Below are 21,009 nucleotides of genomic sequence, written 5' to 3'. Positions count from 1 at the left end.
TATGCCATTTATTAATTCATTGTTGAGAACACATTAAATGCACTTAAAACACATTTAATTTTTTTCATAAATATTTCATATTAAAGAGAAATATGTTTCACCTTGTGCCTACACAGAAAAAGCATTATAGAGTTGCGATGATCTCGTAGCCAAGAAAGAGAGTAAGGCACAAAATAGAAACCTTATTCATACAGTTTAGTCATGCTATTATACTATATGTCCAAAAATGTATTAGGAAGCTATATTGTAAGCTACTGTCAGCTAAATGATCCCCAACATTAGTACGATGTGCATGCTCCAAAAAGACAGATAACATGGAAAAGACTGCAGCTGTGTGAAAGAAGAGCAGACGTTGGTACGTTTGTGACACGACAGTGGAAATCAATCTACAATATTTGGTCTGGAAGCATGGAAACCTGCTCTGTTTCTACGGTAAAGTGCATAATGTTTTTTGTTTTTTTTTGTCTTTTTGTGTGGGGGAACCGCTCTACGCTAAAGTTTCCGACAGAAAAAGGAAACTTGGACAATAATTTCACCAAAGATAAAATCCTTTGGTTTACTCACATCAATTATTGCCAGCTGTAAGTAACAGTCCTGCCAACTCCTCAGTGGAATCACCCAAGTGACGAGAAAAACCAAGCCTGCCGCATACTTAGGTTTTCCCTGTGCCTATTTACATGCAAACCTGCAGTGCAAGAAGTAAGAGACAAATATGTATTGTCCAGGAAGTTTTCTCATCTAAATTCAGCAGGTAAGCATACCATTGTTCAACTATCTTATAGCTGGGGGGAGAAGAAAACTCTGATACCTGCCTTTATAAGCCCCTGCAACCAGGAACTGTTGTCATAGGATATGTACTGTATATTTCTCTGATTGTCTGTGCATTATTATGTCATGGTGTGGGTGGGAGGGCTGGAAGACCAGGGCAGGATGATAAAAAATAGGCACTAAGGTGAAAAGCATAATGCAGGGGTAGTAGAAATGGTACACATCAGGGGAAGACGAATGGAACAAAAAAGGGGAAGCTAAATAGGAAACTGCATGATATAAGCATAAGGCATACATAAGTACATTTTCAAATACATGTTTATACAAAAGAATATCATACAATAACATTCAGTATAAATGAACAATGAGATAATAATGAGGAAGCAAGAAAAAAATACAATTCTAATCTATTCACATACTCCCTACATATTTTCCAGCCTTTTTATTCTGTTTCCCTGTAAACAAATCATTGAAATGATACAAAAATGTCATATAAAAACTTCCACTTTGGGTTACAATGAACCGATTGCATTTGCTGCTGTTGTTTGCTGTCAATATCACTGCTGTAAGGCACCAATTTGGTTGTCGCCGACTGACTGCACAAACAAATGAACCAAAGTGATGAAGCATGACACTTGTTGTCCCATTTAGCTTGTCCATGCATTAACGTACAGATCACACTCGAAATGAAGATTGTCATTTTGTCAACGATAGAAGGAATTCAGTCTCATTGAGCTGTTTGGTCCACTAAAGAACATCTGCTGTGAATTAAGGCAAGTGTAGCTGTATACTTTGCCCCTGATATCACTTCCCTTTTTTTTGTAAATATAACATTCATCTGTTTATTCAAATAGAGCTTGCCAGTGATTGTCAATGTGAATCTGCAGCCAGTCTTTGAGTGAGGAGGAGCTGATGGTGATGACGGTCAGGTGGGAGATCCTGGTCAAAACTTATTTCTTCATCATCTGGATCTCTGGGTTTTTTGTCCTCTTTTTGTTGCTGCTGCTTTTTATGTGTGTGTGTGTGTTTGTTTGTTTGTTTGTGTGTGTGTGTGTGTGTGTGTTGCTGCAGAAGACTTCTGGACGTCTATGCATGAGTGTGCACGGAAATGCTGGAGAGGTCGTTCCTGATGATCTCGTTAACTGCGGAAAGAAGAGAAGTTGCGGATCATTATTAAGTAGTCACATTGAGTAACAATTCAGATCATTAAAACACTATCACATTTAATGAAGAGAGGTGGCCTGGAAGTTACAGAGACAAGGCTTGTGATGGGAAGGTTGTCAGTTTAAATCCCTGTCGATGATAGATTTCCAGCCAAGCAAAGTCAGCAACTGTTTTAGTGCCCTGAAACCCAAGGGCCCAGAGAGTCCTTGCTTTTTGTGTGTCAGTTGGTGTGTGCTAATTTAAAGGGTCATGCCACAGATTTTACACATTACAATCAGTTTACGTGTCAACAGTTGTGCAACGTCTTACAGTATGTGACTGTGAAGCTGAAAACATTATTTCAGTTTTGACTCTAGCCTTTATGGCAAAATACCTTTGTTGCAAACTAGGGGTGTGGAGTTTGAAAGAAGGCTGTTCATCTGTTTTGTAAAAGGATGAAAGTCTGCAGAGTCTACTTGTAATTTTCTACACAAAAAAAGGGAAAATATCGGAGCTCATGGTGCTTATAGGTTATTATGTGATGGTTTTATTGGTCCGGCCCATCTGAGATCAAATTGGGCTGTATGTAGCCCATGAACTAAAGTTTGACACCCCTGATCTAAATGGTAAATGGACTTGCATTTATATAGTGTCTTTCTAGTCTTCCAAACCCTCAAACTGCTCTTACACTACATGCCACATTCACCCATTCACACGCACACTGGTGGCTGAGGTTACCATACATGGTGCCAAATGCTCATCAGTTAAGCATTCACACGCACTCACAGTATCTTGCCCAAGTACACTTTGAAATGTGCACTGCTGATCCTCCAATTAATGGACGACTCGTTCTACATGCCTCAGCCACAGAAGCCCCAAATGAATGTCATAAATCAAACTACCACATAGTAAATCTGGAGGAAGGTAGTACTGCAGTAACTGTAAATCTGAGTCATGTTTTATTTGCAAATTTTGTGTTAGATTTTCTATTTTGCCTCAATCCATTGATATCAGATTTGGCATGTATTTATCTTCACTGGATACTTGGCATAAATGTGGTCAAGTTGGATAACAGTAGCTGCAATCCAAACATATCACTGTCGTTGCCAGCCTTTAAAACTCATATCGGCCCCATACACACATCTCTGTTTTGAAGTCATCGTCTTGTCTTTCCTGCTCTAGTTCCTGTGCCCGCGCCTTTCCCACAGTCGGGCAGACACAGATCAGTCCCCAGCCTTTATCTGCTCTGTGTTCTTTGGCACAACAGAGGGAAGTGACTGCGAAGATGGCGAGGACCCTGAGCCCTGTGGCTCAACGCAAACAAGAAGCTCCTTAGTCATAGAGCTTGCCGTGATAAAGAGGACTGATGTAGACTGAGAGAGAGAGTGACAAAATCTGGTGAGACCACCATCTGCAGCAAGGAGCCGAGACAGGAAGTCCACCCACTCTGAGGCCCAAAGTGGGCCTGCACTTTGTTATCACTAGATACTGTGTGGTGAACGGTGAAGCATCTGCAGTGATCAAGAAGAAAACATAAGAGGGTAAAAAAAACAAGCCAAGGGCATTTTAATACCCAAACATTTCTATGCTGTGAATTTGGCACAGTGCCACAATGAACAGCTATGATGCTGATAGAAAAATGAAAATAACATACTGTTTCTTGTATAACAATGGCTCTGATGTTGGCTGAACTGATCTATTGGAAATGTGAAGACACATAATAGCAACATGTACACTTAGTACCAAGGATGGAGACGAAAATGAATGTGTAAATAAATAAATAAATAATGTGTCACGGACCGCATTTTTTTTAAATAAGTAGGCCACACACCTATAATAGCATGCTGTGCTTTTTATATGCAGGCAAACACCCACCTATCTTCACACTCACACACACACACACACACACACACACAACACAAACAGATTGGTTGGGACTCACCTCCCTAAACAGGAGGAACTCCCATCGGAAAAATCCCACCTGTGCCAACACTGCTGGCTGTTTTCAACTCTATTCCGCTCCGGGCTAAACAGGCATTTACACGCTGACGTTATTTTTAGCTCTGCCATCGCAGGACATAAAGGAAGTGCAAGCACATGTAACAATTAGATGCTCAAACTTTAATGTTGCAGCTCTTTTCTGTTAGCCAACGTGAGACAACAGCTCCAGGTAATTCTGAAGAAAGGAAAGGGAAAACCCAAAAGCTCTGCGGCAAAAAAAGAAGAAGCCACAAATGTACTCTTTATTTTTTCTCAGAGGGAAAGCAGTGGCTTCCTCTCTTCTTTTCAGTCCCTGTAGAAAAAAAAGAAAGCAACGTCTCTCCACCCACATATCAACTGCGGTGTTATTTTGCTGCACTTTATCAACTAATATTTTCCATTGGCATGCCCAGCGATGTTCCATTCTGAAGAAACGAGTGATAAAGAGACAAGAAAGGTAAAACTCTGGCCCCTGTGTTTTCATCTATGTACTCCGTCAGCGATGTGAGAATCTCAAAAGCAGGATGTGGCCAACTGTTACACCACAAGACAACACCAAGGTGCTATTTTTAGCTGTTTAATGGGGTAGCTCATGTCACTATTTAGTTGCAACAACTTCTGGGAAATGAAGAAATTTGACTGGCAGATAAACAGGTAATGACTGTGAATGAAAATACGTGTGCGTGCTATATTTCAAACCAGTCACGTTGTCTTTGGCAACAGCTTTTCCAATGCATTTAGTTTAATTTTGTTTATTCGATAGATTTTATTTAATTCAAATGTTTTGATTATTTTCTCAAAAACAAAAATCCTCACTGCTGACAAAAGAACCACAGTCCGCTCTGCCAGTGCACATTTCTCTGTTTTTCCTTTTAAGTAGAACTCTCCCGCATGACAGCTCTTCTTTTTTGAGTCTGTCTCACCTTCCATGAAGTGACTAGATAACCACAAATATGCAGCATAAGGGAAGTTGGACATGCTGGGGAACATTTTGTCCAGAGTGGAATTTTGGCTCCGAAAATTCAACCCTTTGCACAATATAGACAGGCAGGGTACAAGGGCTTGTAAAGCTAGTTTTAAAAAACATGCCAGGTGATTTTTCTCTACTTTACTGGTCTATATATGATATTGTAAACAAGAATGCTAGGATACGATACACAATAGTAACATGTTTGTTGGCAGGTACGTACATAAATGAACTCTCTGTGGCCTGCCTTCCCTCTCAACAGCCATGGAAACTTATTTTGTTTTTTTCTTTTTTCAGTTGCCCAGGTTAATAATGGAAAGCTGTAACTGGGAGGACACCCTCTCATGAATAAACAAAAACAGCGGAAAACTGAACTCCAAATATTCCCCTGCTGAAAAAAAAAAAAAAAAAGCGCCCTGCTAGTCTTGGTTAAACAGAGTGACATCCTTTATTAGCCGCAGTGCCAGTGCAATCAGTGAACCGCAGTCTGGACCTGTCAGGACTTATAGTTAGGGCTGGGCGGCTGGGAGATCTATTTCAGGCAGGTGTGAGAGTGACACAAAAATATGACTGTGCGTTACTCTGGTGCCAGCCGTGTTGAACAGTTCAATGGACAATTCAGCTCCTTTGTGAAGGCCTACCAGTGTTTCTTGGCAGTGGCTTGCACCCCGTCTCCATCGGGTGTGACTGCTGGCTGAATGAATGTTGACATCGCTAAAATAATCCCTCTGTATCAACTGTGATGGGAAATTATTTGCCTCTACCTGCTTAGAAGGGGTGGTGCAGTACCTCCTGTTCACATGCTCCCTGTGTAGTGTATACATCAACAATACAGTACTAGTCCACCTTTGTAACCTGGGCATGTTGGTTCTCAAAGCAACCATGTAACACGCAGGGGTGGGCCACACTTTGCTTCATGTGTTACAGGTTGTCTAAGACCGACCATTTCAAATGTAATCAACACATTAAATGACCCTTATCAGTTATCAATACCATTCTAATGCTTCAGATGGGACAAACCAGTTGGCCAGAGGTGAACATTCAACATTGTGAAATGAGATCGCAGTTTTAATAGGTTTAAGCACAAAAACTGCTTGGTTAGGTTTAGGAAAAGATAATGGTTTGGGTTAAAATAAGTATGTTTGTTACATAACCTAAGTCATGGAAGTCAGTCAACATAGGTTATGTGTGTCAGCTTTAACTTTTGGTAACACACATCACACGAACAGTGGTCTCGTGGGTGAAAGTCCTGTGTTTGTTATGAAACGTAAGTTAACATAGGTTACATATGTGATGTATTTAAGTATGTTAGGTAAGTTAACTTATGTATGTCACTTAAAATGAGTCAACTTTTACTTTTTGCAAACGGCTGTTTCCTGAATCAAAGTCCTGTGTTTGTTTGATGCCTTCACCACACGGACTTTGCGCTCTCTACGTTACATCACTTGACTTCCTTCCTTGCTCCCTTCATAATTAGTCCAACCACGAGAGATTGCTGCTAACAACAACCTTAAATATAGGAGGCGGAGCAGGGCAATACTGCCTCAAATCTACGCTGATGACAGCTGAGAATGGTGATTTAATGGGCTGATAACATTTGAAGCGGGTGCTAAGACCAACCATAACAGAAGGCCCAGACTAAGTGGGCTCTCAGACCAAAAATAGCACAGCTTACAAAAACAATGAGGGACTGTGTGGGTGTGGGCATGTTGCTACAGGTACTGCTAACAAGATATAATCAAAGCGAGGAAGTGCATTTAGAGTAATATGTCGATAATTCTGAAGGCTTAACAGACGCCAGAACACTGCACAGGGCTTTATAAACCTACGTACCAGGATTAGAGTTACAATTATGACAGCTTAGCCTCCATTCTGACAATGATGGTGAACAGTAGTTAAAGCAAAAGTTGAGCCAGGCTTAACTTTTTTTTGGAGACTGCTTTGTCAGGACACAAATAGGAAAATTACCCTACCCCCTAATAAACAAGAACACAAAAGAGAATTTTTTTTATTTTGAGGCGTTAAAACCCCCAAATCTTCCAAACATGCAGCCACACTTCCCCTATTTTTGTGGCCATTTTTTCCGTCACAGTCTTTTTGACTCTGGCACAGGAAGATGTCAAGACCAAAAGTTTTTCCAAACGTGAAAAATGAGCACAACACACCTACATAACCACCACCTGAATCACTGAACAACTGTGAATATGGGCAGCGATTCTGATACCAGTCTAAACTAATATGACACATTGTGATTCACGTGATAAGATAAAGTTACCTGTGCTTATGGAAAAAATAACTGACTGATCAAAGGAACAAGAAGTTATGGTGGAGCTGCATTTGTGCCTCCTTTTTATTCAGTAATCCAAGCATGGGCGTTGTGACTTAATTTGGCTACTCTGAGAGTTCAGTGTGAACCTGACCTGCACTGGGGATTAAGTTAGCATTATTAGAGGACAGCGCTGTGCACTGGGGTTCGATAACAGCCAGGGCTTCCTCAGAGAACAGAGGATGCCCTATGGTCTGGTAAGATGCCGAGCCTCGAGGCCTGAGAGCCGCAAGGAGGTTCCGTGCTGTCGTAACACGATCTCCTTCGGTCAAATAAGGCCTGACTGGCAATGACCTGGCAGAGAGTGACTTCACTTTCCCCTGGCTTCCCTCAGCTGACTATCCAAAACACAACCCCTGAACTCAAGGTTGTAACGGAGGCTTCCTGCCAGGGATTTCTGTTCTCACTTGGAGTCTCCTGATACCAAAGTAGCGGAGGGCACCTTCCTGAACTCCTCTCACTTTCACTACATGAATAAGCTGCAGCTGTGTGAGGGTCAAGGACCTTCACACTGCAGCAAAGGGGGAGATTTCCTATGCTTACCCCTGTAGTAGCACATCAGGTTAGTGAGAACGAAGAGGTAGTTTCCTTCTATTGTGGCACAGCAGCATTTGAGGAAGTAAGCCTGAGTCATCGCAGCTCTTTTATATAAACACAGATAAACACTGGCATCAAATCTGTGCAGGCCTCACAAAGAGCAAAAGGAGACTGGCGGCAAGAGAGACTCCGAGTTAAACCTCATCTGAACTGCTTTCATGTGATTTGGTGGGGAAGCCAAACTAAAGCTCAAACTTGCTAGAGAGAGACAATTGAATTTCCTGGTACATATTACTTTTGTTTCCCTGCTATATCAAATCTTCTCTCGGGCCTCAGCAGAAACACTTAATGGACAATTTGCTGCCTCCCACGCATGGCTCAATCGGCTGGACGGAGAGAAGCTCGGACAACGTAACTTGTCTTACGCTGATAACCGGCAGCGTCAGAAACAGGGAGGGGTCAAAGGTCAGAACACACACACACAAATGACACAGAGAAATAAAGATGGAGAGACTGAAAGAGAATGAGGGAAACGCAGGGAGACACAATCATTATTCCCACAGATAAACACAAATGGAAAGAGACAAAGTGTTCCACTAATGCTTCATCATGATAAAGTGCTTCATAAATTCATCCGAGCCTTGCAGGTAGACAGCTTCTAATCCATCGCAGGGATCCCTTTGGGCCTAATGATGTGATGATATGTGCAGACAGCATATTTCATCCCCACAGCTAGGCTGATGTGTGAAGCCCTGGGCTTTCCCATGTGGAACCACTCAGTCTCTGCAACTGACAGAGGAGATGAGGAAAGGAGGAAAAAAGAGCAAAAGAGATAGGGCCGCAGAGCCACAGTTAGTTTCAGAACAAAGCTAAGTTTACCCCGAGAGCTGAGGTTTTACAACTGCCCCGCAGCAGCTGTGTGGCAAAGTGAAAACACTGCTGTGCCATCATCTCCTCACACTGCTGAGGTGAACAATGACGCCAAGAAATATATGATTTAGACGTAGAGTCAAGGGTGTTTTCCACTGGGGAAATCCTGTTTTTGTCCCCCCACCTCCACTTGATAGTTTCAGGTTGATTTTTTCTTTACTTAAGCCTCTCTGAGCATTGTTCTGTCCAGCTGCCACAGACATAAAAATAATCCTTTTGTGGGTGAAGTATTCCTTTAATAATATTGTGACCCTTACAGCAGTATTTGGGACCATTTGGAGTCTAGACCCTCAGGTTAGGAACCACTGATCTAATACACTAACTGCCATACGTGCACTTGCATATTTACATATAGCGTGTCCTTTTTCAACAGAAAGGTGAAAGGATGCCACACTACCGCCCACGCAGTTTGATTGATATATGATGTCAACAAGTGCTGTGCACATGCTCAAACGCTGAGCAGCAAAATGATGCTTTCAGTATGAGTCCACAATTAAGAAGATCTGAGCTAATAAAAATGATGACAACCCAGTCATGGAAAGCAAGACTGCAATAAATGGGTGATCAGAAAGGAGAAGAGAATGGGAAGAGGAAGAGGAGAGGTGGGATAGAGGATGAAACAATGAGACTGATTAAAGCAAAACAAACTAGGAATACTGTGTGGAACTGTGGTTTTTGTAAACTTGATTCAGCTGCACACAGAGCAGGAACGCCAAAAGAGGAGTGATACGATCCTTCTTTTGGAGAGCTGAAGAGAAAAGAAGAAATAAAGCACAGAGTGTAAACAGTAAGTGCTCTGATGTCACTGAAGAGATTTCCAATCAATATGTCTGCTGCTGTTTTTAGACAAGGGCTCCTGGCTCAGTTGGATAAGAGAACTGGAGCGGCCTTGAGAAATAAGGATGACACACTCTCTGCGCCTCTTGTGGAGACTCAAAGTGGAGCTCGGGCTCTAATCTCCACCTGTGAGTCTGTAATGCGTCTCACTCTTCAGAGGACATGCTTTATGGTCCTCTGTTGTCAGCTGAATCTGACATGTTGCCAAAGCAAATGGTCTGACCCAGGAGGATTTAGGTGTCTGATTAAAATCACTTGAAAACAGCCAAATTAACTAGAAATGCTGTGATCCGGGCTTGAGGACAATAAAACAGCAGTATCCTAAATTGGAAATCTAAAGACAAACAACTTTTACTGAGAGCCCCACCAGTGATGTGCTTATTTTGGCCACAGCGGTGCATAACCTTTGTCTTTGATCTCACATGGTGTGCTGCGCCTCTCCCTATCTCACCTCACTCTGTCTCTCTTTGTGAGCCACTTCCCTCTCCTCCTCCTCCTCCTCTCATTTCCTCCTGGGCCCAGGAGGCCGCGGGTGTGCTCGCTTGAGGTCGGTCTCTGGGGAGGATGAGGGGGAGGTGTTTACATGGTTGGAGCTGCTCTTCAGTGCCCTCATCACTGACTTCTCTGTAATCATTGTACAGCAAAATAAACAATATATTGTTACAGTCCAGAAACAATAAACTGATATTTGTTCTTTTTTGACTTTAAAGGAATACTTCACCCAAAAAAGGAACATCTGAATATCAATTACTCTTAACATTTGTTTGTAAAGAAAACTATGTTTCTTGCATGTCTCCATGGTGAACAAAGAACATAAAAATCGAGAAAGTTCTTGACGAATTCAAGTAAATGGGGGCCATGTTTAACAGCAGCAAAACTATATTAAAACATCCCTTTACAAACTCACACAAGTTGCGCAGTATAATCCAAGTCTCTTTTATCCAGTCGTATACTCAGTACCTCCCAAACACTAGAATTTCTGCGTACTAGTTAACACACCTCCACATAAACATGCTCAGGTGCATGTTTTTAGTAATATTAAAGTGAAAACGCATGTGTTTGTGAAGTACTGAGCATGCAACTGGATAAATGAAGCTTGAATCATACTGCATGAGTTGTTTGAGAGTTTGTAAGCAGTTGCTTTGATGTATTTTTGCTGTTGTTAAATGCGGCCCCCCTTTACTTAAATTCATTAAGACTTTTCTCTGTGTTTGGATTCTTTGTTCACAGCGAAGGCACGCAAAAAAAATCTCATTTTTCTTTACTAATTCAACCTAGCATGAGTTTAGTAAATGATATAAAAATTATGCTTTTGTGGGTGAATATTCCTTTAATAATCTAGTGACCCTTACATCAATATTTGGGACGCTTTGTCGTCTAGACCCCCAAGTTGGAAACCACTGATATAATCACTGATCTAATACACTAAATGCCATAAGTGCATCTGCATATTCACATATAGTATGTCCTCTTTCAACAGAAAAACAAAAGGATGCCAGAGTACCGCCTACACAGTTTGACTGATAAATGATGTCAGTGAGTGAGGTGCAGATGCTCACTGCACACTGAGCAGCAAAATCATGCTTTCAGTTGTTTTCATTTCACAGCTCAGTTTGATTGTGTTGAGTTGAAAAGTATTTATTTAGCTCCAGTGGAGGAAAAGCACAACTCAACAATCAAAGTGTTTATCAGAGGCAAACCTAAAAGTAAGAAGCTAAAGAGCTTCTGACATAAAGTGTGTATGGATGACTCAAGACTGTGAGAAAATCAAAAGCTCAGTTCCACACAACTAGTGAAGCATAACAGCATAAAGCAAACACCAAAGCCTGAAAATACACCAAACTGAGTGAAACACACACATCTCTGTGATTGAGATATGAAAGGAGACAGATTAAAACTCTTTGTATGGCTCATTACCAGTGGGTTTATGGTAAAATAACTCAGCCATCTGATAAACTCACTGTGATTGATTCAGAATTAGAAACGTATGCCGATGCAGACGGCCTGAGATTTCACTGGTTTTCAAAATGGCACCCAGTGAACAAATATGAGCATATTGAAACAATCATACTTCAGTGGGTTGCAGCCATCTGAGTGAGAATTTGGCAGCGCACCTGCATATGATACGATTTATAACTGCATTTGTATTGTGCTTCTTTAAATCACCTGTTGCCTGCCAGTCGTTCTGTGGGATTTCAGAATTGTTTTCTTTTATTTATACGTAGAGGAACTGTTTTTAGCATGTCCAAAAAGGTTTACCTCAGTGCGAACTTTATTGTTCGCTATCCATCACAGACAGATAGCTCAGAGAGGCTCCTTCCTGTTTTTTAATGTGCATGTCTGCCTGTGAGTGTGTATCTGCACACCGTGGCCTTTAGTTAACCTGTCTGTTTTGCCATCCGAGCCGTAGCTCTGCTTGCTGTCATCTGCTAGCAAGAGTTTGGCTCTGTAAAGATGCTAAAACTGGTCAGTTCATTCTGTGTTTTTTGTTCCAAACTAAATTGCTTGTGAGGAGAAGCAAGGTCTCTGGGGAACCTGAGCATGTATTTTAGACCTCTCCTCTCTTCTATCTTCCCTCTAAGTAGAAGAACTACAGCCCACTGGACACTCTGGTGCAGTCCTCTTGCTCAAACTGGCATTGCTAGTCTCTTATGGGTTGTTTTAAAGCTTTGAAAAGCATGCTCTGATGAAAGTCACATTTACACTGATCCAGCATCTGGATGAGATAGACAAAGGGTTTTTGCAGGTGTCACCCTAAAGTCAGAGAAAAGGCACTAAATAGCATACTAAAGGTAACTAAATCTTTAAAAAGCTCCTCCTGCACACAAGGACATGGCCTTTCTCTTTTCAACATCCCCGCTGAGCTCTAGTACTCTGTACTGAAGCAGCGTGTGATCTGATTAACACTCTGTCTGCTGACCCCGAGAGCTGCCCTGCAACTTTAAATCCTCAGCGCCTGCAGGGAATCAAAGACACCGAGAAGGAGGTCGCCTCAGGGCACATCGTGGACTTATTCAAGTAGACCAGACCGAGGCGATCTTGGCAAATGCTGCACTTATCTCCTTTCCATCGACCTCGCTTTGATTTCCATAGACAGACAAACTTTGATCCATCTAGAGACAGAGTAGTTTTCAAGAATCCCAGGCTGCGTTAGAGTCAGAGATGAAGACCAGACTACTCTTCCAGGGATAGTAGGTGAGACAGACACGTTCGCTGTCACCTGTAAATCATACAAAGGCATTTTCACCTGCTTCTGTTCGTGCTGTTTCGCACCACACAGTTTTAACAGTTGCTGGGGCTCGGGGAGGGAACCTGCCACTTAAATACCTTAACAGAAGCAAGAGCCTGTTATTTCACTCTATGATGCAGTAAATCTCGCTGATTTAATTAAAATGTACATGACATTTTCATTCACACAGTGTTTAGGAGCTGAGCTTTCCAGCTCCAGCTCCCTGCAGATTTGACGTGACTGATTTACAACATGAGCAGAGAGAGTTGTCTTGTCTTCTCGTATTAGAAACTCCACTGGATTTGAGGAGTCGAACAGACAAGTAAGTTGTCAGTTTCAGTGTATCAAAACCTTCACACGTCTTCCGAATAAGGCACCCTTTATAAAGTGTTTATAAATTGTACTTAATGGCTGTATTAATAGTTATATTAATAGTTATCAAATAAGGTAATTTTCTGATCACTCATAAGCTATACACGAATAACGAACATCATGAGAGATGTCGTTATTAATTGCTATCAGTATATCAATAGTTAATATATGGTTTATGGAAATGTAGTTGTAAGCAGATATTAGGACATTTTTAGTGTTTATTTATGTACTTGCCAACAGTTTTTCTATGAGGCATTTGCAACTGGTGGTACATTAACCAGTGACAGTTGACAAGTGATTGATAACAAAGAATAGCGTAGTTGTAATTGGAACTGGGAGACATGTCCTGAAAATTATATCATGATATTTTTGGGCTATATCTCGATACACGATACATATCACAATATTTTTGAATCTTCTCAAAAGCACTTTATCAATGCTAGGACTGTTGTATTTATGTTCGAAATAAAAATGAACAAAACAATATTTCTGATCAAATACCCTCTCTGATTTTGGTTTGTTTGTTTGTTCTTTTAGAAAGTATTAGCACAATATGATTTTTTTAATCAATAATCATCAGTAATGTGGTCTGTGAGATGATAGTCTAGTAAGATGATACATTTCTATCGCTTTATTGTAATGCAGCCTTTAAAACGAGGGAAAAACACCATTATGCCAGATCACGATATAACGATACCCAAAATCTAAGGGGATATATAGTCTCATATCACGATAACGATATAATATCGTCATATTGCCCAGTCCTAGTGTGTAATTCTATGATTACACACATCCTTGCAATTAAACACATGCACAAATCATTTATAAATGTTCTCATAAGTCATAAAGACACGTTGAGCTTTCACATGAAAAAATCTCAACTCAAGGTCCACTTGCTATATTTCTTGTGGGGCTTTTAGCTACATCTCATGGCCTTCATCAGTGCATGAATGTGAGTGTATAATAAGTATGTAATTAATGAATAAAAATATCATATAAATAATCTGTTTCTATTAATATTTATATGTGTTACAGATTATTATTGTTGACATGTACATAAATAAACACTTACATTTTCCAATTACATTTAAGTTTGCTATAAACAATTTATTACATTTTTTATATACTGCTATAAGGGATGTGGGAGCAGGGTTTGGGGGCGTTTGTCAAAATGTAGTGTTAGTTGCTTTACCATATTTCAGTACTAAACACAGCACAGCAGTTAGTTAAGACCTTTAACTGTGAGATTTGCGTAGCACCACTGTAGCCCTTCATCAGTTAATCTCTCAGTGCCTTCACACTATAAAAAAAGGCTTACTGAGCGTGAAAGGATTTCCCTGTTTGTTAGAACGTTGTTTTGAGAGGAACTGAGCTCAGCTGAGTACAATCAGGAGAGCCAGGGGACCCGTTGAGGTTTATAACTGCCGTGGGTCATATGTCAACAGTAGGACACTTACAGTTCAGTAGTTATGATCATTCCCTCCCCTGAAGTAAACCCATTCACCCACTGCTTGGTAAGTCTCGGCGCTGCAAGCGGGCCGCTGGTGGGAGAGGAAGAAAATTGTGATCTTTAACTTTGGCCGTGTTTATCTTTCTTTGACTTTTAGACTTTGGGTTTTAACAGTTTTAGCTGTGAAAGGAGCACAAAGTGTCTGTGTGTCCGTGTGTGTGTGTGTGTCCATGTGTCTGTGTGTGTGTGAAGAACAGGGGCAGTGGGAGAAGCTGCCAGGGAAAATCACCAAGATTGCATGCTACTTTCTTCCACCTCAGATTTTCCCCTCTTTCTCTTAGTCTGTCTGTGTGTCTGTGTCTCCTTTATTCCTATGGCTGACCTGCTTCTTCTCATGCTCGCTGAATATTCCTGGATGTGAGGACATGATGAGAATCTCCTGACCCCAAAAATTCAAAACCCTAAAATGCATCTCACGACTCACAGCTGTCCCTCTGTTTTAGGCCCATAAGATATGACAACGGATGACACACTAAAAAAGAACACACTGAATCTCTCTTCCAATGTTTGTCTTAGGAAAGTGATGGATTGGGTATAGGGTGATTATTTTGCTTTTACGTTAACCTGCCTGTGTTTACAGTCATTTGTCAATGGGCTGTAACACTAAAACAGGCGAAATGTGCCTTTGGTTTATAGTCTTGTGACAGATTCTACCGGGAATCTCGCCCTTTTTAAGTTTCTATCTGCATCTGTGTTTCACTTTCCATCTTCATGCCCCCTCCTCCTCTCCCTCTTTATGACTCTCCCACCCTCTTCTTTCTGAGGTATCTGCACATGGAGGAGACAGTGAACTCCGCCAAGAGTTGCAAAACCCAACGGCTTTCCCCATCCCCACCGGCTGGATCAGACTTTTCTGTTGACATCCGTCGCTACAGGATACTATTTCACTGAGCTAACAAATTTCAGATGGGGAGCTGTTATTAAGTGGTCTGGGACGGAGACCTGCTCCTGTTTACTGATGCCACAGGTATTTACATCCCCTAAATACAAAACCAAAAACACTGCAACTTCTTGGGGGCGAGTATCTCAGTGTGGTTATGTTTAAATGGGGAATCTCATATGTGTAGCCACATTCAACTGTCCATGACTGCTTACGTGTCCTTGAGCAAGACACCCCGCAAGCATAGGGATGTTGTCCAGAAGGTTTATCCCGACCCCTGACCTGCCTGTAGAGAGTCAGAAAAGAAAAATGTGTCTTTATGCAAATAAATTCTGCTTGTTTGGTGTTTGGTATGTTCCCTGGACCATATGAGTTTTCCATGTGCTCATATTTTTAATGCCAGCAGGAAATATCCAAGATTCAAGGCAAATTTATGGTTTCTGTGACTGTGCCGTGTTTGTGGTGTTCGCAGCAATATCAGTTATCTCCACAGACGAACAGTGTTTTATGCTGAATGCAGTAGTGCCGCAATGTTTGTAGGGATTACACAATGCTCTTTTAAAGAGGACCTATTAAGCTCATTTTCAGGCTGATACTTGTATTTTGGGGTTTCTAATAGCATGTTAACATGCCTTAATGTTAAAAAAACAGTTAATTTTCCTCATACTGTCTGTGCTGGGACAACTGTATTCACCTTCTGTCTGAAATGCTCTGTTTTAGCACCTGTTTCTTTGAGCCCAGTCTGCTCTGACTGGTCAGTGTTTCTGGGCCTTTGGTATCTGAGTGTTTTTACATTATCACTGCAGCCAAGAAATTATTGTAACAAGGAATAGCAGCACTTTATACTGTGAAAAATCACCAATAAAAGCTTCTAAACATGTTCCAGCAGAAACATGATCTGAAATCAGTGAGAAATCAACAACACTGGCGACCAAGGTTACATGTTTCTCTGATGTTAGCATGTAGCTACATGTAGCAGTGTACGTAATGTAAACACTTGCAGTAGCGTGCCTGGAGCAGATGATCATGTAAAGTATTCTGTCTCAAGCTGACATCGGCTTGTCTCGAAAGTAGAAAAACCCGTTGGAAACAGAGTATTCAAAATGGTCTGAAGCCTGAGATTTTTGCTGACAGGCATTACTTTTACATATGTTTAACTCATTATGTGAAACTTGAGCTATGTTTAATATGAACATCCAACACTATAAAATTATATAAATGTAACAGAATATAAGAAAAAGAAGTAAAACAGTTCCCTTTAAACATAAAAAAACAGCTGGTAACGATCACCTGATCATAAACTAGGAAATGACAAAAGGGGCTTGAGTTCTGCACATGTCATAAAGACCTTTTGCCTTATGGCACCTCGAGAAAAGGGGTGTAAATTGAGCCAGAAATACAGACAGCAGATAAGGGTAAACACAACCTTCACCAAGGCACAGGTTAACGACCTCACAGCCTTGTGGAGGAAGGAGACTCTCTCAGTGATCATGCTGTCAACGGCACTGACATATGTCATATAATGATTCAGTAATGAGAGTGTCTGACGTGAGGTAGCCCCATGATCACAGATGTACACAGAAAGATCCCAGCCAAGCCACAGGCCCCTGTCTGAGTCCTGACCCGCTGTGATCCGTGTGGCTCAGCGGCTTTTCAACGCGTGTTTCCTAAACCTCAGAATGTGCGCCACATAAACCGAGCCTCTGAACTGCTGTGTCAGGAGAAACTATAAGAAATACATGACGTATGATGAACGAAGTAATATAATTTTAATGAATAGACTCAAAGTTGTTTGGAGAAGGAAGCCCTGTGGCTTCACTTGGCTATATTTGATTGTATACTTCACTTAAGTCAATTTTGCTGGAGATGCCAGGTAATAGACTTCCATACAAAGTCCACACAGTGTGCCCACTTCCTACACAGCTTGGAGCAATGGAAGAAAATAAGACCCAAATCTTAACAGTAACAAATCTGCCTCACACATTTCTGACATTTGGGTAGAAATAAAACCATTCAAAGTGTCTCATCTAAACGCGTGCGTGTATCAGACCCCAGACACAAAAGAAACCCAATTTGTTTAGATAATTTAGCTGCAGTTTTTCAGCAGACACATTCTTTCTCAGTGACTGTGGATATTATGACGGAGCGACTGAAACCAGACCAGATCCTCTGGCTCACACACACGCACATAAAAGCCAGCACGCTGCGGTAATGAATGGAGTGAATTCTTACAGATTCATCTCGCTGCGCTTATCAAAACTAATAATATTCCCAATGGTTTTTACAAAGAGCTAAAAATCAAAGCGCTAATACTGTGACCCCATTGCCACTGTCATGTGTAACCACTTAGATCTAATTATTTGCTAAACTGCAAGCAATCTTGGACAATAGTGTCTATAATTGAGTGGGTTTCATAATATGTGTTGCAAAAAAAACTGATCACAACCAGGAATCTAAAGGCTCTTATGTTCAGCCAATGGGACAAAGATAAAAGAGTTGTAAGAGGAAACAGAGGGTGGTAAGGTAATCCAGAAGACTTCCACCCAACTGTGAAGGTGTTCCTCATCTATTGCAAAGACACAATGGTATTCTCTGGGTTCCATTACCATGCGTCCATTGTAACTTCCACACTTTTTATTACAAACTAGTGTTTAAGCACACTGTTATCTGCTTTAAGAGTCTCCGCAAGTTTCCAACTGTGTGCTGCCACAGAGTATAAAAACTTTTTTTACCACTAATTTTGGCTACGTTCCTCTTTTCCAATGTTATACAACTACAGTACAGGTCGTAAGTTTGTAAGATGAAGTAAAAAGCATGCGTTTTTAGTAATTTTTTTAAGCTAACTGACCAATTAATATCATCTATTACAAACAGATCAACACAGATTTTCACATTTGCAACCGGGCACGCTCCTTCAAGCACTTGGTGAGGTCTGTAATATCTGATAATGGGCAATAAGAGCCACAGCTGCTCTATTCGCACAGTAAAAGTAAGTAATGGTTTTTCATCCTAATGAGAAGAAATTGAATCAAATCTATTGCTGATCCCAGATGTGTAGTTGTTGATCCATAGCTTAGGCGGTCAATGACTCTTAAAGGCCAGTCCTAGAGAGCAGCCGCCTATTCATTTTTCCTATGACTATAAAACTTCTCCTGCAAGCCCAAACTTTTACTTATATCTCACCGTGTCAAGAGCTGCCAGGAAAGCAGGATCTCTTATATGGGAACGCAAGCAATGACAACAAGAGTAAAGAAACCACATCCTCTTTGTAGTCATAAATAATACAAAAAGCCATCACCCTTCTCCTCGCACCCGTCAATATCACTATGTCTAGAAGGAGACTATGTTCTTGGCATTGCACTTAACCGCAAGGCAGCCTTTCTTTTGCTGCACTATTAGCTTGAGCTTGACCTGCTCCCAAAAGGCCGGGAGGTCAAAGGTGGAGCACTGTGAAAGTACAGGCTGTCACTGCCTCTTCTAGTGCTTCCACATCTCGCTGATTCTACTACCTACAAGAGACAAACACACCACACACACACACCAGTACATACCATCTAAACATACAGGAGCAGCTCTGCTTTAGTGAGTCCCATTAGACACTTGAACCTCCACTTTAATGAACACCTCCCCCCTTCCCCTTAAATCCTCTCTCTCCTCTGCCCCCCTCCAATCCTGAGCCAGCCTTGCGGCACACTCCAATGTTAGCGACTCAGCATGTTTTCAGCGCGGTGCGGACGCGCTCTCAATCATCATTAGGGGTTTTGCGGAGTCCTGGGGTCTGGGCAACTTGCCAGGATGTGTAAAAGTTTCCATGAGGAAAGCCTCGAGTTGCCTTCAGAAGCATCGGTGGTGGACGGAGATCCTCAGGAAGGTTAAAATACCTTTTTTTTTTTAGTTGCCAGAGGGAGGGAAAGGAGGAAAGGAAGGACGACAACAATTCTGTTTTCATTTTGAGAAAACAAGCCTAGTAGAGTTTCAAATGCACCAACCTTGAATTGAGGAGGAAACAATCACAAGGAGAACTACCCTGTAACACGAGGCAATCAGAGCACATATGTCAAATGTCAGAAATCAGCAGAGGCTGCGTTGCACTCTGTGTTTTTCTTATTTTGGGGAATAAGGGCCCTCTGTTTCCCAGAGAGGCAGCTGGTAGAAATCTGGCCCTCTGATTAGCACTCGTTCCTTTGCTGTGTGCTGCATTCAGCTGCACTTCATGATATCACCCATCACAGCAGTGGCTAATGAGACAGGACACACGGCAGCAGCCTCACAAGGCAAAACCTCCTAGACCAGCCAGCACACTACTTCTGCTCGACACACAGATCTGCAGCAAAATACCTATAAACACCCGGAATAGAGGTCCAAATGAAGGGTTTCCAGCAAGTGATGTGGGTTATTTTCCAAAATCATTTGTGTTCAAAAAGCCAAGTCTAAGAAAAAAAGTGTACATGTGTGTTTTTGTGTGTAAATGGACATGTGTGTTAGTGTTTGTTTGAAACAAGAGGGGCTATGATGTCACCAGAACTGCTCCATCAGACGTGTGACAAAGCATGTCGTCATTTTGGCGTTTCTTTTTTTGGCCTAATTAGTGCGGCTAACATGGCAAACTTAAACGCTTCAGACCGTGTTTTTCATAAATTCTATTGTTATATACACTGATGTCATTTGACTGGCGTTTTGCTCACAGTCATGTGCCTTGTAAAGTACAGATAGTGGGCTGTGAGTAAGTACAAAATGTCTGAAACTTCGGTTTTATGTGAGCCCCACTGTGCCTGGTTTACGAGTGAGTCAACAACGCATCCAGGCAGAGCCTTCCAGCAGCGATGGGTGTTTCATCCTCCTCTCTAAACCATGCTGATCTGCTTTAGTCCAGCTATGAGAAGTGAGAATGAAACAGGTGAGAGCCAACATGCCACTGAGTGAAAATGGCTTCTCCGATGTAGATCTAACTGCCAACTGGATTCTTCCCACAAAACCTACTGCAGACACTAGAATCCTTGCCTCATGTCTCACACTATAGTTAGTAAGCTTCTATCACAGCAGAGGGAAGAGTTTAGCAGATTACAATGGAGACTGTGTATGGCAGTCAGGGGGGTTTACATCTCAGACTCCCTCCATACTAACAAAGCTCCTTGTGGTACAGTAGCTCACCGTTGATAAGTTGAGTGATTTCTCAAGGGCTGCGTAAAATCTGGGCCTGGCCAGAGAGACACATTTCCTCTGGCTGATGAGAGCCGGAGGCCTCGGCGTTCGAGCGTGGGAGGTGCTCCACTCTTGGGGAAGATCAAGTGTGCTCCCGCAGACTCCAAATCACCGGCCCCCCAATTGCTGGGGAGGAACGCTGCTCTACATGGCTGGCGTTAAATCACCACCGCTGTGGTGAGGTCATCCGCTTGTCTTCCCTCTCTAATGGAGCGCTCAGCTCGCTAACACACGGCGGTAATGCGTGCGGACGGGGAGCGGGACGCCCTGCGAGCTGCCTTCCGATCTTATTTATTTTAGCTTAGGGCTCATTTGAGGGGTTTGGGAT

At 41.8% G+C, this 21,009-nt stretch overlaps 1 protein-coding gene across 2 annotated transcripts in view; it reads right to left on the bottom strand.

The window, feature by feature from the left end:
- The window catches only part of LOC125893444 (nuclear factor of activated T-cells, cytoplasmic 1-like), a 66,655-nt gene continuing 45,646 nt past the window's right edge, over positions 1 to 21,009 (bottom strand). For both annotated transcript variants that reach the window (XM_049584141.1, XM_049584142.1), the window contains exon 10: positions 1 to 1,910. In XM_049584141.1, the coding sequence (XP_049440098.1) occupies positions 1,855 to 1,910 (56 nt within the window). In that variant the 3' untranslated portion in view covers positions 1 to 1,854. The remainder of the gene's footprint in view (positions 1,911 to 21,009) is intronic.

The sequence above is a fragment of the Epinephelus fuscoguttatus genome, linkage group LG8 (assembly GCF_011397635.1).
Source record: "Epinephelus fuscoguttatus linkage group LG8, E.fuscoguttatus.final_Chr_v1".
NCBI lineage: Eukaryota > Metazoa > Chordata > Actinopteri > Perciformes > Serranidae > Epinephelus > Epinephelus fuscoguttatus.
This window is presented reverse-complemented; position numbering and strand designations above follow the sequence as displayed.